Below are 24,295 nucleotides of genomic sequence, written 5' to 3' on the forward strand. Positions count from 1 at the left end.
CTTCTGTTGATACTAAATATTTTGGAAGTATTAAGGTTTAGTAGTACAGAACTACTTATATCTTTGTAAAACATGCAAATTACTTTAATGAAATGTTCACCAAATCCAAAAAGTTTAAGAGACCTAAAGAGAAATTCATGTTCAATTGTGTCAAAGGCTTTACAGAAGTCCAAAGATAGGACAACCGCATCTGAGTCAATTGCATCTGAATAATCTATAAGGTCCAAGACTAAACTAATATTAGAGCTTCTGTGACGGCCCTTCATAAACCCTGTTTGAGTCTCATTTTTAATGGTATCTATTCCTTTCTTTAATCTTTTGGCATAAACCAGAGCAATCAATTTATAATCAACATTTAATAAAGTAATTGGTCTCCAATTGTCAATGAGACATGGGTCTTTATCGGGCTTCGGAATCAATTAAATAAGGCCCTGTTTCATAGTGGAGACCATTTCCCCATTTTAATGTAATCTTGAAACATATTGAAAATCGTGTTGTGTAGTAAGTCCCAAAACTGTCTATAGAATTCAACTGACAGGCCATCAGGGCCAGGTGATGTGCCTTTTTTCATTGAATTCAGAGCCTCTCTAATTTCTTCAGTTGACACAGGTGAATCGCAAACTGAGTGGAAATCATCCTCAATTACAGGGACATAATTCTGAATGTGGCAAATGTAGCTTTCACAACCATCTTCCGAAAATTGAGACCTGTAAAGGTTTTCATGCCACCTTTACCAGTTCTGAGCAAAGAGGTGTTCCGCTCGGCGGAAATGACGCATCATTGATTTGATGTGAAAGGTCACGAAAATCTTCTCAACTTCCTTTCCTGCTAGCGGTGGCCACAGAATAGCACCAGTGAGTGAATTTCTCAACGCAATAATCTTCAACCATCTTGATAAATCCTGACGTTTACATACTTTTTAATAGTTGTTTTACCCTAAAGTATACGTTTAAGATCCGGGTTTGGGGATAATTTCCCTAAATTTGACATTTATATTGGAAATAGGTGTACTTTTATATAGTGTCCGCTATCCATATAGCTAGCGTTTCAACATGGCAGCTTGCTTGTTGAGGGTTCATGTCGATTCAAAACCAACCACTTCGGTTATGTAATTTATATAATCGGATAACCACAATGTGCTCGGTTAATGGCGTTCGGTTGCCTATTTAAATGTATGAATGTATACAACATCTCACCTGAATGGTAACATTAATAAGCTAGCTAGGTAAATAAACAGCGATGGCTGTCTAGCTGGGCTGGGCAATAGAACGAGTCAAAATTTACTCAAGGCTGAAAAACCGCAAAATAACGTTGGTTAAGACATGTAATTTAACTTTTCATAAAATACTGTTTTTCATTACATTACTTTGCTAATGTACGTCGTTGCTCTTGCAATCGCGTTCAGTCATTGGTCATCTGACGTCCAAGCTGACGTAGCTAGTTTAGGTAATAGCATACCGGTATTCCGTAGATAACAAAGATACTACTGATATCTAGAAGCAGTAAATATTGTCCCACATTGATCATTCCATGGCGTCTTGTGTTAGTAATAGTGCTTTTCTTTTATAACTCCTCTTGTCACCCAGAGATGGGCAAGTTCATGAAACCTGGGAAGGTGGTGATGGTCCTTGCTGGGCGCTACGCTGGTCGTAAAGCTGTTATAGTCAAGGTAAGTTTGCTCCTGAGCTATTGCTAAATGTGCATATTTCACTCCCAGTTTGATTAGTTACTGTTTGCTTGGATAATCCTCTTGAAATGTGGTCCATAAACACTGGTAACTGAACAGCTAACTAGATATGGATTCTCTTCCTACAGAACATTGATGATGGCACCTCAGACCGCCCTTATAGCCACGCACTGGTCTCGGGCATTGACCGCTACCCCCGCAAAGTGACCACAACCATGGGCAAGAAGAAGGTTGCCAAGAGGTCCAAGATCAAGGCCTTCGTAAAGGTGTACAACTACAATCACCTCATGCCAACCAGGTCAGTGCCAGGTGGACATGGGAGTAATGGTTTGTTTAGGTGGCTACCTGCTGACTAAACTGTAGGTGACTAGCAGTATTGCATCCATGTCTACATTTTTATGGAATTCTAGAAGTGGCCAAACTGACAGGGATCTATTAAGTAGGATGCAATGTCAATGTGTACAGACTGGACCCTTTTCTGTTTGATGTGGTGAACTACCCTTTCACACTCCTAAGCCATGTTCTGAGCTGACCAGCACGCTAGTGAAGTCTGGCTTCTCAACACATTTCTTCTCTGCATGCATTAGTAAACTTGATAGATGGTTTGATTTTCATTCTTGATTCTTGGAATGTTCAGAGTAGTTGATGGAAAAGTGTTATCCACTCGTGTTTGTCCTTTTTTTATAGGAATTTGATGTAGGTGTCTTACTAAGTCTCTTGCTGTGTTTTTCCTTGTGCTCAGATACTCTGTGGACATTCCTCTGGACAAAACTGTCGTCAACAAGGATGTCTTCAGAGACCCTGCCCTGAAACGCAAAGCCAGACGGGAGGCCAAGATTAAGTTTGAGGAGAGGTGAGTCTTTTCCCACACCAGGAACCAGGACTTGTGAGAAATGCACAGGTTCTTTGTCCTGATAATATCTGACACATGATACAAGTAGCTTAACTACTATAGGATAATAAAATAGCAGGCTTTTTCGTCTCCATTGTAAACCTTTTCTAAAATGTTTTTTTTTTCTATCCACAGATACAAGACAGGGAAGAACAAATGGTTCTTCCAGAAGCTTAGATTCTAGGCGTTCATTGGTTTCACTAATAAATGTATAAAAAAATCTTGACTGGTGTTTTCATTTGTGGTTTTATTGACAAGTGTTGGAGATTAAGCAATACAGCTGCTTATTGCCTCATAAAAAGCAGTAGAAAGGTGTTTACAAAAACTGCTTGTTAATGATAATGTCATGAATTAACTTATTGGCCCAACCAGACTTGTGTGAACATGGCATTGACAAGTGGAAACACTGGAAAGTACAAGCTTGTCCTTTTACATTTTGCTCATATCCATTTCCACACTATCATATTGGTCTAATGGTATCAGTATGGCACAGTGGTCAACAAGCTACTGGATGCATGTTTTCCAGCCACTAGCACACCTGGGGCGGCAGGGTAGCCTAGTGGTTAGTGTTGGACTAGTAACCGGAAGGTTGGGAGTTCAAACCCCCGAGCTGACAAGGTACAAATCTGTCGTTCTGCCCCTGAACAGGCAGTTAACCCACCGTTCCCAGGCCGTCATTGAAAATAAGAATTTGTTCTTAACTGACTTGCCTGGTTAAATAAAGGTTAAATAAAAAAATAAAAAAAATAAGTCAGACAAAAAATGTCCCTTTTTTCAGGACCCTGTCTTTCAAGGGATAATTTGTAAAAATCCAAATAACTTCACAGATCATTGTGAAGGGTTTAAACACTTTCCCATGCTTGTTCAATGAACCATAAACAATGAACCTGTGGAATGGTCGTTAGGACACTAAGGTCACAGTTATGAAAACTTAGGACACTAAAGAGGCCTTTCTACTGACTGAAACAAAGAAAGATGCCTGTGGTCCCTGCTCATCTGCAAAAAAAATTTCCGGCATGCTGCAAGGAGGCATGAGGACTGCGGATGTGGCCAGGGCAATAAATTGCAATGTCCGTATTGTATTGCCTAAGACCTCTACAGGGAGACAGGACGGCGAGCTGATCGTCCTCACAGTGACAGAATGCTCAACAACACCAGGAACGCACAATCTCTCCATCAGTGCTCAGACTGTCCGCAATAGGCTGAGAGAGGTTGGACTGAGGGCTTGTAGGCCTGTTGTAAGGCAGGTCATCACCGGCAACAACGTGGACCGGAGAGGACTGGTAAAAAGTGCTCTACACTGACGAGTCACAGTTTTGTGTGATGGTCGGATTCGCGTTTATCTTCGAAGGAATGAGTGTTACACTGAGGCCTGTACTCTGGCATTGGATCAATTTGGAGGTGGAGGGTCCGTCATGGACTGAGCTTGTCGTCATTGCAGGCAATCTCAACGCTGTGCGTAACAGGGACGACATCCTCCTCCCTCATGTGGTACCCTTCCTGCAGGCTCATCCTGACATGACCCTCCAGCATGACAATCTCACCAGCCATACTGCTCATTCTGTGTGTGATTTCCTACAAGACAGGAATGTCAATGTTCTGCCATGGCCAGCGAAGAGCCCGGATCTCAATCCCATTGAGCACGTCTGGGACCTGTTGGATGTGAGGGTGAGGGCCAGGGCCATTCCACCCAGAAATGTCCTGGAACTTGCAGGTGCCTTGGTGGAAGAGTGGGGTAACATCTCACAGCAAGAACTGGCAAATCTGGTGCAGTCCATGAGGAGGAGATGCACTGCAGTACTTAATGCAGCTGGTGGCCACACCAGACTGTTACTTTTGATTTGCCAGTTCAGGGACACATTATTCAATTTCTGCTAGTCACATGTGTGGAACTTGTTCAGTTTATGTCTCCGTTGTTGAATCTTGTTATATTCATACACATATTTACACATGTTAGGTTTGCTGAAAATAAACGCAGTTGACAGTGAGAGGACGTTTCTTTTTTTGCTGCATTTATATATATATATATTCAGTAAAAGCTGATGTATTGAGTGCTGTGCTGGAGCATAAGCAAGGATTTAATGAGTGCGCGTAAGGGCTACCCAAGTGCCTACCTCTTGTCGAAATCTGCCGTGTCGGATTGAAGAAACTGAAACTGAAAGAAAAAGACGTACCATTACACAACAGCTAACTAACTACGGTAAGTGGTTTACTCAGCTTTGTCTTCTATAAAATCGTAACTAAATGACTTTAAACTAATTTTAATTTAAAATGGATTGGATATGTGTTAAGAGTCATACTTTTTTAAATTAAAGATTTAAAATGAACGGTCAATGGTACTTGGACGCGTTGATAGTTGGGCCGAATTAAAAAGGAATGTGTAACATTAGCCTATATGAATACCGAAAGCTTTAAACTAGATCGTTTCAAACTACTTATCATTTTATGAAGTGTAGCCTACACTCGTCAGTGGAGACGTTGGCTACGTTTAGACAGCCAGCCCAATTCTGATATTCTTCCACTAATTGATCTAGCACAGCTCTTTTTCATTATAAACACATTTTCCACGACATTTTATACTCTTTACAGATTAGCGTCAATTTCTCCGACAGTCATGTGTGATGAGGTAAGGGGGACCCCATCTTCAGTGAGTCCTATCATTTTTATTAACAGGCGGCTGACCTAATGGAATTGAATGGAATTGTTTTTCAGGATTTTCCCTTAATGACAGACACCCAGGGATCACAAAACACCTTGGATGGAATCCTACATGCTATCAGCAAATGCAAGGTATATTTGACCAAAGAAAGGATATTGATTGGGAAAGCCCCAAAACTTGTCTGACTCCAGTCACACAAGTCATAGACTGTTCTTTCTGCTACCACATGGCAAGCGGTACCCGAGTGCCAAGTCTAGGACCAAAAGGCTCCTTAACTGCTTCTACCCCCAAGCCAGAAGACAATGAAATGGCCACCAGGACTATTTACATTTGTTTTTAACACTGCTGCTACTCGCTGTTTATCTATTCATAGTCACTTTACCCCTACCTACATGTACACATTTCCTTGACTATTTGACCCGGTACCCACTGTATAATGCCTCCTTATTGTTATTTTATTGTTACTTTTTATAATTGGTAAATATTTTCTTAACTCTTTCTCATTGTTGGTTAAGTAAGCATGTCACGGTAAGGTCTACCTACATCTGTTGTATTCGGTGCATGTGACAAAGTTTGAATTGCAAAATAAATGTAATATATATATATATATATATATATATATATATATATATATATATATATATATATATATATACACACACAGTGCCTTGCAAAAGTATTCATCCCCCTTAGCATTTTTCCTATTTTGTTGCAATACAACCTGTACATTTTTATTTATTTATTTGGATTTCATGTAATGGACATACACAAAATAGTCCAAATTGGTGAAGTGAAATGGAAAAAATAACCATACAAATGGAAAGGTGGATCGTGTATATGTATTCACCCCCTTTGCTAAGAAGCCCCTAAATAAGATCTGGTGTAACCAATTACCTTCAGAAGCCACATAATTAATTAAATAAAGTCCACCTGTGTGCGATCTAAGTGTATGTATGTATGTATGTATGTATGTATGTATGTATGTATATATATATATATATATATATATATATATATATATATATATATATATATATATATATATATATATATATATATATATATATATATATATATATATATATATATATATATATATATATATATATATATATATATATATATATATATATAACTGTTCTGAAAGGCTGCAACACTGCCAAGAAAGTGGCACCACCAAGCAAGTGGCACCATGGAGACCAAGGTGCTCTCCAAACAGTTCAGGGACAAAGTTGTGGAGAAGCACAGATCAGGGTTGGGTTATAAAAAAATATCAGACATTTTGAACATCCCACGGAGCACCATTAAATCCATTATTTAAAAATGTGAAGAATATGGCACCACAACAAACCTGCCAAGAGAGGGCCGCCCACCAAAACTCACAGGCATTAAGCAGAGAGGCAACAAAGAGACCAAAGATAACCTTGAAGGAGCTGCAAAGCTCCACAGTGGAAATTGGAGTATCTGTCCATAGGACCACTTTAAGCCGTACACTCAACAGAGCTGGGCTTTATGGAAGAGTGGCAAGAAAAAATCCATTGCTTAAAGAAAAAAATAAGCAAACATGTTTGGTGTTCGCCGAACGGCATGTGGGAGACTCCCCAAGCATATGGAAGAAGGTACTCTGGTCAGATGAGACTAAAATGTCGTTTTTTGGCCATCAAGGAAAACTATATCTGGCGCAAACCCAACACCTCTCATCACCCCGAGTACACCACAACCACAGTGAAGCATGGTGGTGGCAGCATCATGCTGTGGGGATGTTTTTCATCGGTAGGGATTGGGAAGCTGGTCAGAATTGAAGGAATGATGGATGGCGCTAAATACAGGGAAATTATTGAGGGAAACCTGTTTCAGTCTTCCAGAGATTTGAAACCGAGATGGAGGTTCACCTTCCAGCAGGACAATGACCCTAAGCATACTGCTAAAGCAACACTTGAGCGGTTTAAGGGGAAACATTTAAATGTCTTGGAATGGCCTAGTCAAAGCCCCGACCTCAATCCAGTTGAGAATCTGTGATATGACTTAAAGATTGCTGTACACCAGCGGAACCCATCCAACTTGAAGGAGCTGGAGCAGTTTTACCTTGAAGAATGGGCAAAAATCCCAGTGGCTAGATGTGCCAAGCTTATAGAGACATACCCCAAGAGACTTGCAGCTGTAATTGCTGCAAAAGGTGGCTCTACAAAGTATTGACTTTGGGGGGGTGAATAGTTATGCACGCTCAAGTTTTCTATTTTTTTTGTCTTGTTTCTTGTTTGTTTTCAAAGTGGTAGGCATGTTGTGTAAATCAAATGATACAAACCCCCCAAAAAATCTATTTTAATTCCAGGTTGTAAGGCAACAAAATAGAAAAAATGCCAAGGGGGTGAATACTTTCGCAAGCCACTGTGTGTGTATATATAGATATATAGAGAGCGTTAGAGAAAGAGAGGCTTTGTCTACTGTATAATAATTAATGCATATTTAATCTCCTTGGTTTGTGAGTGTAGCCTATGGCTCAAGGGCCTCATAGAATCTGTGTTCTCAGGTTCAACACAATCAGTTGCTGAAGGAGCAGCAGGACCTGTCCAGAGCCAGGGATGACCAGGAGGACCTTGCTAATCAGTTCAGACAACGCGTAGTCAAACTGAGGATATCTCTGGAAGAGGATGACAACAACCAAGCCAGGGATGTAGACTCTGAAAGGGTATGACAACCTCTCGCAAACCACTAAACCGAAGATCAACACTAGAATTAACATTTGTCTTGGGATATCACTATATTTCGCTTTTCCTATACTTAGTGGCTTTTTGCGGGGTTGAGAGAGGTCTTGATAGAGGTTTTGGATTCTGCCTGAATGACTGATAGGAGTAATGTTTCTCTGCAGAAGAAGATAGCTGCCCTGCATGATGAGGAGAGTAGACTGAAGAGGGAGATCCAGAGAGCAGAGGAAGAACTGCAGCTTGAGGAGGAGAGCACCCACCACCTCAAGCAGCAGACTGATGTAGGGCCACACCCCAAAACTCAGGAGCTGTATTATTAGTCTTAGTGTGGCTGTGTACTGTAGTATGTGTGTTGAGATTTGGTTGACTATTGAAGATGGTCTCTCTTGGTTTTTAGGTGTCTACTGCTGCAGTGCCTGAAAAGAAGGTTGTGTTCACTGGAGAAACGGGTGATGGCGCAAACACACTCAATTTTAATGTGAAACCACATATAGTGTATCCAATGGAGGAGGGCACTGCACTGATCACTTTTGAGGATGAGGAAGGTAAGACTGAAACCTTCACTCTGTAGCACCTATTTTATTTAGGTGGTTATTATACCGCCTTTCCTCCACAGTGGCCCAGAAGATCCTGAGCCTGAGGGAGCATAAGGTGGATCTGTGCAGGGATTGTGCCATCACTCTGGAGGCCAAGCCCGTACAGCTGCTGGTGCCCTGTCAAGTAGAGGTACAACCACAGAGACCCATCTCCATTCACTAGTGTTTAGGTGTCAGGAAGATGATGTAATGAGTGCAATACAAGGGCCTGAACAACACTGTGGCTCTGTTATGAACAGTGCCATGTGCAGAATAACTTGGATTACATCCAGTTAGTTTATTTCATTTGTATGTATGTCATTGCATTCCTTTGTGTGAACCAGTGTCTGTGTGTGCACCTGTCTCTCTACCTCAGATGGACACCGAGGTATGTTCCCGCCGTATCCTGGTTTCCAACCTGCCCAAGAAGGCCGGGGAGGACCGCTTACTTGACAAACTGGAGATCCACTTTGCCAAGAGCAAGAATGGAGGGGGGGAGGTGGAAGAGTCTGACATGCTGCATGATTCTGGCAACGTGGTCATCACTTTTACAGAAAACAATAGTACGCAAGTCAAGTTCCTGTTGGAAAATGTAGTTTTCTTCATAAAGGGAAAAAGCTCAGACTAATGAATTTTCATCATAATGTTATTTCTGTCCATTCCTTCTGACTTTATATAATGAGAAATGTACAACTTTTGATTATCTGAGCGTACTGTGCATTGTTTACCACAGTTGCCAAAGGCCTGACTGGCAAGCTGTACCACGATGTGGAGTTTGAAAAAGGGAGGAAGCACAGTGTGAAGGTGACTCCATTTCTGAACGGAGAGATCACAAGTTTCCAGGTAAGCAGATTTCATGTTCATGGCCATGAGTTTATCCCTTTAACTCCATGACAACCAGACTATAAAATAAGCAATTTATCATAGGCCAACTACACTATCAGCAGAAATACCTTTATGCCTAGTGAAATCAATTCTGAGAGTAATGTTATAAACCATACACAGTATCAGCCTGTGGTTGTGCCCCCATTCAAATTTGGTTACAAGTTACAACTACAATGGGATTGTTATTCAATTAGGAAACTCAAGGCCCTATACACAAGATAATAGGTGCTTAACTCATTGTTTGGGACTTACAAGCTAGTCTAACCATTAGTGTCTAGAAGCTGTCTGCAGTAAAGCAATATCCTCCAATCTGACCCCTCTACCAGACACGGCTGTCAGCATGTGGGCGTACTGTGCTGCTGACTGGCATCCCTGCCGTTATGGAGCAGGAGAACCTGCAGGACCTGCTGGAGATCCACTTCCAGAAGACCAGTAACGGTGGGGGAGAGGTGGACGCCTTCCTCTACAACCCCCTGGGGCAGCACACCCTGGCCCTGTTCGAGGAGGACTGTCCCACTGAAGACCAGAGCCAGTGAGAGGGCCAGGCACTGATAGCCCTCCCCCTAGTGAGCTCAACAGACACATTTCTATTGCTGCTCATCTTTCCCATCTCAGTACAGGATCAGTTAAATCCAGCCAGGGGATCTAATCCTGGCCTGCTATCAGCATGTTCTGATAGAGGTATGATCTCATCTTTCAATCCAATGCTAATCTTAGGGGTTGGCACTGTGCCAAAGCTTTTGTCTGAGGTTGTCTTTTCCTGTTTTAAAACATCATTTGGTAGAACCATCTATTTATACAGCATTTCTGATTATGTATGCAGATCATTTTGGGTGAAACGTTTTTAGTGAAGAAAAAATACTCAGAACAAAAGTTGCCAAAGAAATGTAAATTATGCTTGACAACACTAATTTAGATATCTTCAAGTTAACATTTAGAAGGAATGTGTATTCTACAGCTCTCTAAAGGGGTAAATATTTAGTGTTCTATAATCGTGGTATTTTATTGTTTTCTGTCAGAATCAGTGATTGTAATAAAGTCTGTCCAATGAACCAAGTCAGACATTACGATGGTGTGTGTGGTTCGTTCATTATTACTGAGAAGGGACTACACTGACAATGTGAGATTTAAGTTTTAATCGAGTAAAGTACATGAGCATCAAAGCAGTACAAATAGTTTAGCAAAACCACATCCAGTCAGACAATGGAACACAGATGGAGTTTATTGTAAAAATCTAGTAACAATGTCCCACAACAAAAACACAAAGATCCAGCAGGATAGCCTAGTGCAACCACTAAAAACAAGTTAGATCCACAGGACAACGACAGTCCACACACCCGGTCAGGCACTTAGGGAGGAATGGAGAAAACCAAGCGATATGAAAGAGGCAAATACATTAATAGAAAGGAAAGCAGCAGGGTGAGGACATAAACCTGGATATACAGTTAATAATTGGGAAGACGGTTGTTCCAATTGACAAGATAAACCCACAGACAAAAATAACTACTCATTGTTACCTTAAGTTTACATAATGATTACACACAACCTAGTGCAGAAGTCAGACAGTCTATAGCATCTATTGAACGTGGTCTCTCTCGTACTCCGAAGTCTACATTATAAACTGGTTGGCTGACAGCCGTGGTTTATCAGACCGTATACCACGGATATGACAGCCCTTAGCTGGGGTATATTGGCCATATACCACACTTCCTCGTGCCTTGATGCTTAATAAGACATCAAAGGGGTTTGTGGTATATGGCCAATATATCACGACTACAGGCTGAATCCAGGCACTCCGCGTTGCGTATATGAACAGCCCTTAGCCATGGTATATTGGCCATATACCTCGGGCCTTATTGCTTAAGTATATCATGTAGCTATAGCTAACCTCTTTGTGTATGCTTGAGTTCACTTGGACCTCTTCATTTCAATCTCAATCTTTTCAACATCACTTTCTTAGTGGCATCTTTCCAATCCAGAAAGACACGCGATCACTTGACTGACTTTCTTCTGCTCAGTCACACACATGCACACTTGACTTAAATCAAACTAAGGTCAGTGTAAACTCATTTCTAGGAGATTGTTGAAAAGCACCTCTGGTGTCAATATGGTATGTATAACCATTTGTATTCCTGGCCTGATATGCATAGGTTCTACAACAACAAAAATATTTTAAATCATAATCTACTTCCTCAGGTTATAGTGATATTTAGAAAGTAACAAATCCTGTGACGTGGTTTTGATCTGATCCGTTCCTACAGTCAACACGTTCCTTATGATGTCAGCCAGTGAAAATGTCTAACAGACTCAATTGTTCCTATTAAGTACCTGTAAAAAGTTATTCCCATATTGCAAATGACCAATAACTTACCAGTAATCCCCTACAATAGTTGTGCGTATTGCATATTTAAACTATTACAACAATACATCAGTTTGTGTCTAATAGCATGGACAACCCTATAGACCATCTCAGGTAGTGTTTATTAAAAAGCTTGGAGGACGATTTCTTCTGTAACCTGTGCTACAGTATGATAAAGGACTGAATAGGAAGAAGACTGACTTTGTTCCTAATACAGACTAGACTAGGTAGGTTGAACCGAGGCTGCGGCCATTTCACAGCATTACTTATACAGTATTGTGTAACTGTCGGTATTCCATGCAAGTTGCAACATTTGAATGACAGACTAACCCTATCCCTTTACAAGTCCCCGCAGAAACACCAGGAGTAACAGACGTGACCTGTTCATCTCTGCCGGTCTGCCAGCCTATCAGAAGGAGTGCATTATGGGTTGTGCTGAAGCTGCTGGTCTTGAAGATGGAGCAGGGGACTGGTCGCGATATGATTGGCATGTGCAAACTGCCAATTAAACGACCAGTGGTGCCCATTCACTCTGTTTCCGGCCATACTGAGGAATGGATGGCGCCAGAAGAAGTGAAGAGTGGAAACAAAAAAAGAGCATCATCTTTATTTTGTTGCTTAGAGCAAAATGTATTTAGTTCTAATTAATATCGGAGGGAAGTACTCTGTTTAAAGGGTCAAAGCAAGCATTAGGGCAGACCTGCTTACCTGCATGTCTGTCAGCTCTTTGTGGAATCGCTTGGCCAGGTCTGGACCATTCTGCATTGTAGGAATTTGGTAGGTCTGAGGGAGGGGAGAGAGAATATAATCTGGAGCATTTTGTTTGAGGGCAAAACAAAAGGGTTTCAGAAAAATGTAAATACACCAAGGCTTGTGGTTACCTTCCCTTTGTAGAGCAGGCTGCCGACGGGACAGACCACACACGCCGTCCCGGCACCAAACACCTCCGTAATCCTGCCTGAGTCCAGAGCACCGAGCAGCTCCTTCATGCCCATGGTGCGCTCTGTCACTTTGAACTCTCCCTGAAGGAAACAAAACAAGTCCGTATGACTGTCAATCACTAGAATTCCAATAAAATAATTCTGCTAACCATCTTTTGTCTTCTATGTCAATGGATTACACTGGTCTTAAATCCTCTCTATTGGTTCTCAAATAACTTTGATCTTTTCTCATTATAACCTCCCTCTTCCTCCCCTACTTACCCATTCTCTGGCCAGGTCTAGCAGAGACTGTCTGGTGACTCCTGGGAGAATGATGCCATCTAGAGGAGGAGTCAGCAACTCTCTCTCTGCATACAAACAGGTACTCTTACTCACATACATAAGCTGTACACCGTTGTTTGGAGTTGAACAGAATTCACCATTTCAAGTTGAACAGAAACATTAACATCCAACAGGGGGAAGCACTGACACAGCCTATTTTGACAGTCTAGACAGACACTAAGCGAACAAACAGACATACAGACTAGAGACAGTCAAACAGACATACGGTACCTTCAGAAAGTATTCATACCCCTTCACCTAGTCTGCATTTGTGTGTGTTACAGCCTGAATTCAAAATTGATTAAATATTTTTCTAAAATCTCTCAATCTACACACAATACCCCACAATGACAAAGTGAAAAGCACATTTTTGCACATTTATTGAAAATGAAATACAGAAATCTCATTTACGTGTACATACCCGAGTCAACACTTTGTCGAAGCACCTTCGGCAGTTATTACAGCTGTGAGTCTGTAAATCTCTAAGAGCTTTACCCACCTGGATTGTGCAACATTTGCCCATTATTCTTTCCAAAATTCTTCAAGCTCTGTCAAATTGGTTATTGATCATTGCTAGACAACCACTTTCAGGTCCTGACATAGATTTTCAAGTAGATGTAAGTCAAAACTGTAACTCGGCTACTCAGAAACATTGAGTCTTATTTTGAGGTAGAGTTGGCCTTGTGTTGTAGGTTATTGTCCCGCTGTAAGGTGAATTAATCTCCCAGTGTCTGGTGGAAAGCAGACAACCAGGTTTTCCTCTAGGATTTTACCTGTGCTTAGCTCCATTTATTTTTTATCCTGAAAACCTCCCCAGTCCTTAACAATTACAAGCATACCCATAACATGATACAGCCATCACTATGCTTGAAAATATGGAGTGGTACTCAGTAATGTGTTGTATTGGATTTGCCCTAAACACAACACTTTGTATTCAGGACAAAAAGTGAATTGCTTTGCCACATATTTTGCTGTATTACTTAAGTGCCTTGTTGCAAACAGGATGAATGTTTTAGAATATTTTTATTCGTACAGGCTTCTTTTTTTCCCCACTCTGTCATTTAGGTTAGTATTGTGGAGTAGCTACATAGTTGCATTGGAAAACCTCCCTGGTCTTTGTGGTTGATTCTGTGTTTGAAATTCACTGCTCAACTGAAGGACCTTACAGATAATTGTATGTGTGGTGTATGAGGTAATCATTAATAAATCATGTTGATTACTATTATTGCACACAAAGTGAGTCCATGCAACGTATGTGACTTGAACTTATTTAGGCTTGCCAGGGATTGAATACTTATTGACTCAAGACGTTTCGGATTTTAATTTTACATTATCTCTGGCCTATTGTAGGCCAGTGATAAAATCTAAATTTAATCCATTTTAAATTCAGGTTGTAACAACATTTGGAAAAAGTCAAGGGTTGTGAATACATTCTGAAGGCGCCGTACAGACGATAGACAGTGAAACAGACCTCCTCCCTCATTCGTCCAGTAGATGAAGAGGTTCATGGTGCCGACCTCTGTGATCTCCTCCTGCTCTCCATACAGCCACAGGACCTGCTGACAGCCCTGCTTTATAGCCTCATTCTGCACTGCTATAGTAGGCCCATAGTTACTGACAGAGAGGGGAGAGAGACAGAAAGTATGAGAGTGAAAGGGAGGAACAGACATGGGAGAGAGGAGGGGTGATGGAATATTTCATTTCAGAAGGCAGCTCCCTTGGAAACACACAACCCTCATAAACAGCTCCTCCTGCTGGGGGGGCTGACCTTGTGAGAGGTCAAACAACATGGCTACCAGAGGACAGACAGGACATTAAGTTCATGTTCAGCTAACATGCAGCCAACATGTTGTCTAGAGGAATGTGCATGGTTAAAATAGCTAAACAATTACATTATAAGCCTCAAACTGTCTCTATTCAGAAGTAAACTTGGGGCCCCAGAGTCAGACCATATCTTGATAATTCCATGACGTTATACAAGAGTTGTTATATAGCTAATAAGCTATTAAGAAACCACTCCTTTTTCAGAAATTCCAACGCAACAAAGCAACCCATTGTTGCTGTCGCAAATTATTGAGTCACTTCTACTTGGAAGTGTGTGTGTTAGTGTGATACTCACCCCCCCATCTTGTAGGCTCCGACCCCCCCTCTCCAGGCCCTGACATAGCTTGGGTCTGCCAGCAGAGAGACTGGGCTGAAGGCCCCTGTGGTAAAGTAGGGCCCTACAGGACCCACGATGCAAAATAGTAGGGCTTGGCTGGCCCTCGACACACCCAGGGAAGGCTAAGGCCAGGAGGGGGAGAGGGGAGGAAGGAGAGGGGTGTTACTGGAGGAAACAGTGACAGCGCTATGTCACTACCTAGGGCTAAGTGTAGATGGTTAAAAAATAGATATGATCATTATTTTTCTTTAACTAGGCAAGTCAGTTAAGAACCAGTTCTTATTTACAATGAAGGCCAAGGAACAGTGGGTTAACTGCCTTGCTCAGGGGCAGAACGATAGATTTTTACCTTGTCAGCTCAGGGTTTCGATCTAGCAACCTTTCAGTTACTGGCCCAATGCTCTAACCACTAGGCTACCTGCCCCCACCCCCAATGTGAAATATGAAACCATGGAGACGGTCTCCTGTGTCTGTGAGAGGGGGAGCAGTGCTCACCTCAATCCCAATGTAGGTGGGTCTGATGTAGAGGCTGGCGTCTAGGGAGTAGGGGACCCAGTCCTGGTCCACCTCCACCAGCTTCCTGATGCACTCCAACAGCTCCACCTTATCAAACAACTACACAGAGATGGGAGGGACAGAGGACCTGTAACTACTTGGTTCAGTTCAATTGAGTGGAAAACCAGCACTTACATGGGGTTCTTCAGGACCAGGTCTGAGAGAGACTCACAGGGAGACAGCTGCGTTCAGCAGTGCGGTGCATCCTCTCCATGTTCAGGTTGGGTCTGAACAGACGGATGTGGTTGTCCACCCCTCTGAATGCCTTCATGCCCTCAAACAGCTGAGAGACAGACACAGACATACTGTTCATACATCTGGCAGAATGAACCATCTCTGAAAGAATAAGCTAGGTGACTGGTATCAAGGACCGAGGTCTCAGTAAGACAGTGCTAGCCTCGTCAGGCAAATTGACCACTGCGCTCACATTTCCTTTATGAAACAGAATGTGAACTATTGCGACGTCTGTCTGGTTTTACGAGGCTAACATAGCCAAATGTCTCCTATGTCTGCACTATGGCTCCTTCTCTCACCTCTATGGAGTAGTGCAGGGCAGAGGTGGCGGGGTGCAGCGACAGGTTCTGAAAGGGCTTGATCTGGGGAACCTTCCAGCCCTCTTTCTCTGACCAATAGACGGTCAGCATGTGGTCTGAAAACTGCTTGCCAAACACCAGGGAGGCGGGGTCTGGCTTGGGCTTCCCCGCAGTGTTGCGCTCGATAGTGAGGTCTGCGGCCTGAGACAGGAAGCGGGGCGGAGCAGAAGAGACAGACGGACAGACGAGGAGGGGAAAGGAACAGAGCGAGGGCCGAACACAATGATTTTCTTTATTGTAATGAAAGGGCTTGGAGTGGAAATGAATGGTGGCTTGGGAGCCAATTAAGCACTTCAATTAAACTGAATTAAATAACCAAAGCACAAGGAAGTGAGAGAAGGGAAGAAAGGGTACAGAGTCACGTGGCGGACTAAGAAAAAGTTTGATCAATAGACCCCCGGGCTGACTGGTAGGCTACTGAACACGTGCCAAATGACACTTCTGCCTGTAAACAAGCTTCAGCCGGCCTCTGTTAATAAACAGCTGTGCCTTAGAGTCATACCAAGCTCCTAAAAACCTCCTGTGTTGGGGGTTGTGATGACTCAGACAATAGAGTAATACAATAACTCAGGAAACTGTCTCAGGGTCATTACTTCTCCTTTATATATTACCTTGAATGAGCTGGCAAACCGCAACGACCCCATAGAGTAGGGGATGGCTTGAATGAACCGTCCATGAAGTGCCTAATAAACAAGAGAAAACATTACAGTTAATAATCTCTGTAAAGTTAAAAGAATATAGGCTATCAGAATTCACATTATGACAAATAACCTAAGAACCTTGTAATACAATCTACTCCCACTTTGGAAACTTGCCTTCTCAACCAAGGTGACAATGTTGTCCCTCTTGTAGATAGATGTAAAACAGTAAAGCACCACGTGTCTGGCGTGACATTTTATATATATATATATATATATATATAGTGTTCAGTACCTGCACTGTGTAAGGGACAGCTGGAGCAAAGCAGTAGGCTGTAAATACACTACTAATAATAATAAATTATATATATATATATATATATATATATATATATATATATATATATATATATATATATATATATATATATATATATATATATATATATATATATACACATATACACACACAAAAAGGTATGTGGACACCCCTTCAAAACTAGTGGATTTGGCCATTTCAGCCACACCCATTGCTGACACATGTATAAAATCAAGCACACAGCCATGCAACCTCCATAGACAAACATTGGTAGTAGAATGGCCTTACGGAAGGACTGTGACTTTCAACGTGGCTCCGTCATAGCATGCACCCTTCCCAACAAGTCAGTTTGTCAAATTCCTGCCCTGCTAGAGCTGCAACGGTCAACTGTAAGTGCTCTTATTGTGAAGTAGAAACATCTAAGAGCAACAACGTCTCAGCCGTGAAGTGGTAGACCACACAAGCTCACAGAACGGGACCGCCGAGTGCTGAAGCGCGTAAAAATAGTCTGTCCTCGAATTGCAAAACTCACAACCGAGTTCCAACCTGCCACTGGAAGCAACGACAGTACAAGAACTGTTCGTCGGGAGCTTCATGAAATGGGTTTCCACGGCCGAGCAGCCGCACACAAGCCTAAAATCACCATGCGCAATGCCAAGCGTCGGCTGGAGTGGTGTAAAGCTTGCCGCCATTGGACTCTGGAGCAGTGGAAACGCGTTCTCTGGTGTGATGAATCACATTTCACCATCTGGCAGTCCGATATTTTGATCTGTTTAACACTTTTTAGGTTACGACATGATTCCATAACGTGTGTTATTTCATAGTTGACGTCTTCACTAGTAACCTACAATGTAGACAATCTACAATAGTAAAAATAAATTAAAACCTTTGAATGAGTAGGTGTCCAAACTTTTGACTGGTACTGTATGTTTTGGCCTGTCTTGTGAAGGTATGCGGAGAGAGAGAGAGCGTGTCTGTGTGTTGGAGACATAGCCAACACCTCATAGCAGGCATGCCATTTCTAGGGAAAACCACCTCTTTTACAATGAAACGTAAATTGACACTGTATTTCCATGCATTGAGATTTCGCTTTTATCGTAAAAAAAACACTGTTCACATTTTAAAGCTTACATCTGTAGATTGACTGGCTAAAGATTCGGAATAATGTAATCCACCCTAAATATTCATTACTGCATTGTTATTTTGCATAACAATGAAAATCTGTTTAAAGATGCTATTTTTTACGCCACACATTTATTTATCACCCCCGCTCCGAATACTGGCGCAAAGACACCCATAAGCCTATTCATATGTGACTGCACGCTTTATGTCCACACTGCCAACATGAATAACGTCACCAAAAGCAGTAGCTGCGCCTGTGTAGATAGACTGAAGGTAAAGCAGCGCGGGACGAGTAGCACATCAGTTAAACAAGTAAATAGTGGAGGTCCATTAACTCTTACTTGTTCAACACATTAGCCCCGCATTGTTAACTATTTACAGAGACGATCGAGATAAACAGACAATACCGATATAAGAGAGTGATCTTTGGACTCACCGTCCTCAGAGCTGCCATCGCCGCTACGTAGCTAATGAATGGTAAATGTGTCCGTGTGGGAGCAAATTCTATAAGCAGTGCGTTCCGTATTGGACCTTGGCATAATGACAACAATGTTCTTGAGATTAAAATAATAAAACACCAACCATGTCCAAATTCGTATCTGATATATATTTCTTATATATTTCATTTGTAAATTGTGCAAGAATAGGTTTGCAAATTCCATTGAATTTCAAGTAGGCTATTTTACCTTTACACGAAATAATAAAGACGTCATCTGAAGACATGCTGGTATGAATACTGAATTCATTGTTAATAAAATATACAGCAAATTATAATGGAAGATGATAATAGTCAGCACAGCAGTGTGTTGTTGAAGATGACATAGGCGTGACGAATCTCTGCCATCTGGTTGGACAAAACAGACACGGTTAGATGGGTTCGAATAAACGAGGTTAATCAAGTTCAAACGACCAAGAGTGGAGATGGCCACGATTGGTCTACGAACGGGGAGTTGTAGCAATCTTGTTATTTGATTGGACGTCGTGCTTTCGGTGGCATGGGCATTTAAATACTACAACGTAACCATCGTTTGGATGTGTATTTGTTATATAATGCATAATTTCTCCTGTAATATTGTATAAATCTTTGTAATAATAATATGTTGAACCCTTTCGTTTTCTTTACATGCCAATGTTGTCCATCAGCATTCAGCACACTTGCATTGTCCAATACCGTGTCCACAAAGATTGTCTATTGTATTAACAAGATAGTCAAGTGGCAGCTCTAAAAATAGAAATGCATGTCCTCAAAGATGGAAGATAGACGGGAGGAGGCGAGATCAGGTGGGACCATTCTAGCCAATGAGGAAAAGGAAGGCCGAACAGGCCCCCATTAATATCGACAGGACTGAAGTGAAGCGGGTCAAGAGTTTCAAGTTCCATGGTGTCCACATCACTAACAAACTATCATAGTTCAAACACACCAAAACAGTTGTCATGAGGGCACGACAACACCTTTTCTCCCTCAGGAGAATGAAAAGATTTGGCATGGGTCCCCAGATCCTCAAAAAGTTTACAGCTGAGTAAAACATATTGCTTCACATTTTCCTCTCTGGTGTGCATATGGAAAGCTGATGCAACTGCACACATTTTATGATCTTTGGGTTTCACAACTTCTTCTAGTGCACCACTGAAATATACAGTATATTAAATACTAGGCACTCTGGCTATCACACTCACATAACCTATGTAGCTAAGCCTACTGACTGAAAATAATGAATTTACCTTACATGCAAGTGGATGCTATCCTATGGGAGGGTTGCAAAATATTTTGTCTAATATATGTCTAATTGTTACTAATCAAATGTATTTTACTGTATTCAAAATGTGTGTATTGTAAATAAAAAATATTGGCATAAGTGAAGTTGCATAATCTATTCCAAGTAACCTAAGTTTAATCAATGTGGGCATCTGTGTTTTGTGGAGCCTGAATCACCTGTTGGTCTAGTTTCATTTAATGTTGAATTAGGCCTACTCTGGGGATTTCTCCTGGGGATTTCTCCTGGGGATTTGTTCTACCCTGTAGCAAAACAAATGACAAATCCATGTCACTGAGATTTGTGCTCTGGAGTTTGGAGCATTGTGAAGAACATTAAAATCATTCAAAATACTTCACCAGAAAGCATGACTTAGCCACAGAGGATCGTTAGCTTATTTTTAAAAAATAGCAGTGGATTGTTTAAAATCACAAGCAGGTAGGCCTATATGCCTAGTTGGGAAGCATTTCAACTTGGGCAGCGCATGTAGCAATAGGCCTAGCTAATTATTGAGATGCGGCTGTCAGTGAAAAGCAATGCATCTATAATATGTGTGAAGATATTTTAGATTTGAAATGTTGAGACAAGAAGAAGGGGAGGGGGGGGGGGGGGGGGGGGGGTGATTATTGGTGCATCTCTCTCCAGAATGCGCTCAGCTCTCCAGAATGTGATTAGCTGTCTCCCGCCAGTTCTTGCGCATTCCTTGCTTGTATTAATTGTTTGACTGTTGAGTGTTCTTTTTTATAAACTCACCTTTACGTATGTCACCAGTAGTACATTTACCGTTAATCTGCATCATTTGGTTACATTCAATTCGGTTAATGCATGGAGGACAATTTTCACCCCAAAACAATATTTTGGTATTTGTTTAATTAGTCCATTGATTACATAATCCCAAAATGTTTTGCTTGTCAGCACTCAAGTTTTCAAGACATGTAATTTTACAGCAAAATGCATCATGTGGGGATGATTTCTGTATTTGGAAAGTAACATATCTTGAAAACTTGATTGCTGACATGCAAAACATTTTTTACATTTATTTTTTATTTCACCTTTATTTAACCAGGTAGGCCAGTTGAGAACAAGTTCTCATTTATAACTGCGACCTGGCCAAGATAAATCTAATCAGTGCGATACCAACAACACTGAGTTACACATGGGATAAACAAACATACAGTCAATAACACAATAGAAAAATCTATATACAGTGTGTGTAAATGTAGTAAGATTAGGAAAGTAAGGCAATAAATAAGCCATAGTGGCAAAATAATTACAATTTAGCAATTAACACTGGAATGGTAGATGTGCAGAAGATGAATGTGCAAATAGAGATACTGGGGTGCAAAAGAGCAAAAAATAAAAAATAACTATATGAGCTAGTTGGGTGGGCTGTTTGCCAGAGGTGGGACCAAGTCATTGTTTTACAAGTCACAAGTAAGTCTCAAGTCTTAGCACTCAAGTCCCAAGTCAAGTCCCAAGTCAAGACAGGCAAGTCTGAGTCAAGTATCAAGTCCTAAACTTTGAGTTTCGAGTCCTAAACAAGTCATAATGTGCTCTTCACCAAATGTAATACCATTTCATATTTTTAACAAGAGTAATAGTATATGATATTTACGCAAATCATGAATGCTTTCAAAAATATCTATATATTTATTACTTTCCAAATAAACGTTATATTTCCATAGAAATACACACCCACCCAATAGTGATCGACTATCGAGGATCGCTATGGGGCGAAATCGGGCTATGTAGGCTTGTACACAATCGCCCAAACTTAACACAAACACACACTCTCTCTGTGTGGTTACAGTATGTCAATGGTTTTAGGAACAGCAGTAACATCAGGCAGGATTTAGGCAATCTTGGGTGCGATGATCACGTTCCTGCACTGACTGACTGTGTGGAGGCTCATTGATTTAACCTTAGCCTACATGATGCACCAGTAAAGTAATAAAATATATAGCTGTCGGCTATATTAGCCATGACTTCGCATTCTATGTGCAGCTTCAAATGTCGAACAAAGTTGGACATTTTTGCGCCTCCGTTTGTAATTTTCTTCCCGCATGTTTTGCAAGTTGCAATCCGTTTTTTTGTTGACACAGCGTCTTTATATCTGAAAATAATAATTTGGGGTATCATCTTTCCAAGGGCTCCATCTGAATTCACCCGCCGACCTTCCTCTGCACTGCCACGCACAACTTTTTCTCAGCTGGCACAATTTGATTGTCTGCTGTCCGATTCAAACTGTAATCAGTTAAATGAAGAGTTGATGCGCTGCACACGTTTTTTAATAGCATCATTTTTTATATTTGGGCTTGGGGAGGGTATCAAGTCGAGTCATAAGGCTCAAGTCCAAGTCAAGTCACGAGTCATTGGTGTTAAAGTCAAAGTCATATTTGTGACTTGAGTCTAACTCGAGTCCAAGTCATGTGACTCGAGTCCACACCTCTGCTATTTACAGATGGGCTGTGTACAGGTGCAATGATTGGTAAGCTGCTCTGACAGCTGATGCTTAAAGTTAGTGAGGGAGATTTAAGACTCCAGCTTCAGTGATTTTTGCAATTAGTTCGATGGCAGTTATGTCATTTAGGACCTTGAGCGTGGCTGAGGTGCAACCATGACCAGCTCGGAAACCAGATTGCATAGCGGAGAAGGTACGGTGGGATTCGAAATGGTCAGTGATCTGTTTGTTAACTTGGCTTTCAAAGACTAGAAAGGCAGGGTAGGATAGATATGTCTAACATTTTGGGTCTAGAGTTTCTCCCCCTTTGAAGAGGGGGATGACAGAAGCTGCTTTCCAATCTTAAGGGATCTCAGACAATACGAAAGAGAGGTTGAAGAGGCTAGTAATAAGGGTTGCTATAATTGCGGCGGATAATTTTAGAAAGAGAGGGTCCAGATTGTCTAGCCCAGCTGATTTGTAGAAGTCCAGATTTTGCAGCTCTTTCATAACATCAGCTATCTGGATTTGGGTGAAGGAGAAATGGGGAGGCTTGGGAAAGTTGCTGTGGGGGGTGCAGAGCTGTTGACCGGGGTAGGGGTAGCCAGGTGGAAAGCATGGCCAGCCGTAGAAAAATGCTTATTGAAATTTGATTATCGTAGATTTATCGGTGGTGACAGTGCCTCAATACAGTGGGCAGCTGGGAGGAGGTGGTCTTATTCTCCATGGACTACAGTGTCCCAGAACTTTTTGGAGTTTGTGCTACAGGGCGCAAATTTCTGTTTGAATAAGCTAGCCTTTGCATTCCTAACTGCCTGTGCTTGTTGGTTCCTAACTTCCCTGAATCGTTGAATATTGCGGGGGCTATTCGATGCTAACGCAGTAGGCCACGGGATGTTTTTGTGCTGGTCAAGGGCAGTCAAGTCTGGAGTGAACCAAGGGCTAGATCTGTTCTTAGTTCTACATTTTTTGAACGGAGCATGCTTATTTAAGATGGTGAGGAAAGCACTTTTAAAGAATTACCAGGCATCCTCTGATTGAATGAGGTCAATATCCTTCCAGGATACCCGGGCCAGGTCGATTACAAAGGCCTGCTTGCTGAAGTGTTTTAGGGAGCGTTTAACAATGATGAGGGGTAGGTAGTCTTTTGACCACGGACCCAGGAAATTAGGCAGTGATCACTGAGATCCTGGTTGAAGACAGCAGAGGTGTATTTAGAGGGCAGGCTGATATCTATGAGGGTGCCCGTGTTTACGGATTTAGGGTTGTACCTGGTAGGTTCCTTGATCATTTGTGTGAGATTGAGGGACGGCCGGGATATTAAGCATATCCCATTTTAGATCACCTAACAGTACACACGCTGAAGATAAATGGGGGGCAACTAATTCACATAGTGTCCAGCGCACAGCTGGGGGCTGAGGGGGGGTCTATAACAAGCGGCAACAGAGAGACTTATTTCTGGAAAGGTTGGTTTTTAAAGTAGAAACTCAAACTGTTTGGGCACAGAACTGGATAGCATGACAGAATGCCGCAGACTCTCTGCAGTAGATTAACCCCATCCCCTTTGGCAGTTCTAGCTAGGGCAAAAATACTGTAGTTGGGGATGGAAATTTCAGAATTTTGTGGCCTTCCTATGCCAGGATTCAAACACGGCTAGGACATCAGGGTTGGCGAAGTGGGCTAAAGCAG

General features: G+C 41.7%; 3 protein-coding genes across 8 annotated transcripts; 2 read left to right on the forward strand and 1 right to left on the reverse strand.

The window, feature by feature from the left end:
- The first annotated feature begins 1,586 nt into the window (after positions 1-1,586).
- LOC110486640 (large ribosomal subunit protein eL27) lies at positions 1,587-3,326 on the forward strand. The gene is made up of 4 exons (XM_021558395.3): positions 1,587-1,669; positions 1,816-1,985; positions 2,430-2,540; positions 2,715-3,326. Exons 1-4 carry the CDS (start codon positions 1,589-1,591, stop codon positions 2,761-2,763), a joined length of 411 nt encoding a protein of 136 aa, XP_021414070.1. The 5' UTR covers positions 1,587-1,588; the 3' UTR covers positions 2,764-3,326.
- Positions 3,327-4,474: 1,148 nt separating this feature from the next.
- Positions 4,475-10,470, forward strand: LOC110486642 (interferon-induced 35 kDa protein homolog). Of its 2 annotated transcripts, XM_021558398.3 has the most exons (10): positions 4,475-4,779; positions 5,169-5,205; positions 5,292-5,369; positions 7,769-7,927; positions 8,108-8,224; positions 8,341-8,488; positions 8,560-8,669; positions 8,895-9,081; positions 9,252-9,361; positions 9,730-10,470. In XM_021558398.3, exons 2-10 carry the CDS (start codon positions 5,194-5,196, stop codon positions 9,937-9,939), a joined length of 1,131 nt encoding a protein of 376 aa, XP_021414073.3. In that variant the 5' UTR covers positions 4,475-4,779; positions 5,169-5,193; the 3' UTR covers positions 9,940-10,470. The 2 variants fall into 2 exon arrangements, with proteins under 2 accessions (XP_021414073.3, XP_021414075.3); XM_021558400.3 differs by lacking the exon at positions 5,169-5,205 and having other exon boundaries at positions 4,611-4,779.
- Positions 10,471-10,524: 54 nt separating this feature from the next.
- LOC110486641 (branched-chain-amino-acid aminotransferase, cytosolic) lies at positions 10,525-19,286 on the reverse strand. Of its 5 annotated transcripts, XR_016486020.1 has the most exons (13): positions 19,099-19,253; positions 18,849-18,943; positions 16,945-17,016; positions 16,274-16,474; positions 15,913-16,023; positions 15,681-15,800; positions 15,144-15,307; positions 14,496-14,638; positions 12,965-13,050; positions 12,644-12,784; positions 12,471-12,545; positions 10,908-12,309; positions 10,525-10,836 (listed from the first exon to the last, which is right to left on the reverse strand). XR_016486020.1 is itself a non-coding variant. In XM_021558396.3 (12 exons), the coding sequence occupies exons 1-12, from the start codon at positions 19,133-19,135 to the stop codon at positions 12,268-12,270; spliced, it is 1,287 nt and encodes a 428-aa protein (XP_021414071.1). In that variant the 5' UTR covers positions 19,136-19,253; the 3' UTR covers positions 10,525-12,267. The 5 variants fall into 5 exon arrangements, 3 of the variants coding, with proteins under 3 accessions (XP_021414071.1, XP_021414072.1, XP_090053010.1); XR_016486021.1 differs by lacking the exon at positions 18,849-18,943 and having other exon boundaries at positions 19,099-19,275; XM_021558396.3 differs by having other exon boundaries at positions 10,525-12,309.
- Between the last annotated feature and the right edge of the window lie 5,009 nt (positions 19,287-24,295).

The sequence above is a fragment of the Oncorhynchus mykiss genome, chromosome 13 (genome assembly GCF_057628025.1).
Source record: "Oncorhynchus mykiss isolate SJ-2025 chromosome 13, ASM5762802v1, whole genome shotgun sequence".
NCBI lineage: Eukaryota > Metazoa > Chordata > Actinopteri > Salmoniformes > Salmonidae > Oncorhynchus > Oncorhynchus mykiss.

Bases quoted from the DNA above. Each gene is read 5' to 3' on its own strand.
- LOC110486640 (XM_021558395.3), top strand. From the start codon at position 1,589: ATGGGCAAGTTCATGAAACCTGGGAAGGTGGTGATGGTCCTTGCTGGG. The intron at 1,670-1,815 runs GTAAGTTTGCTC...CTCTTCCTACAG, and splicing joins GTAAAGCTGTTATAGTCAAG to AACATTGATGATGGCACCTC. The intron at 1,986-2,429 runs GTCAGTGCCAGG...CCTTGTGCTCAG, and splicing joins AATCACCTCATGCCAACCAG to ATACTCTGTGGACATTCCTC.
- LOC110486641 (XM_021558396.3), bottom strand. From the start codon at position 19,135: ATGTCTTCAGATGACGTCTTTATTATTTCGTGTAAAG. The intron at 16,024-16,273 runs GTGAGAGAAGGA...TCTGTCTCTCAG, and splicing joins CCCTGCACTACTCCATAGAG to CTGTTTGAGGGCATGAAGGC. The intron at 15,308-15,680 runs GTGAGCACTGCT...TCCTGGCCTTAG, and splicing joins CCACCTACATTGGGATTGAG to CCTTCCCTGGGTGTGTCGAG.
- LOC110486642 (XM_021558398.3), top strand. The intron at 8,489-8,559 runs GTAAGACTGAAA...TTTCCTCCACAG, and splicing joins CACTTTTGAGGATGAGGAAG to TGGCCCAGAAGATCCTGAGC. The intron at 9,362-9,729 runs GTAAGCAGATTT...CCCCTCTACCAG, and splicing joins GAGAGATCACAAGTTTCCAG to ACACGGCTGTCAGCATGTGG.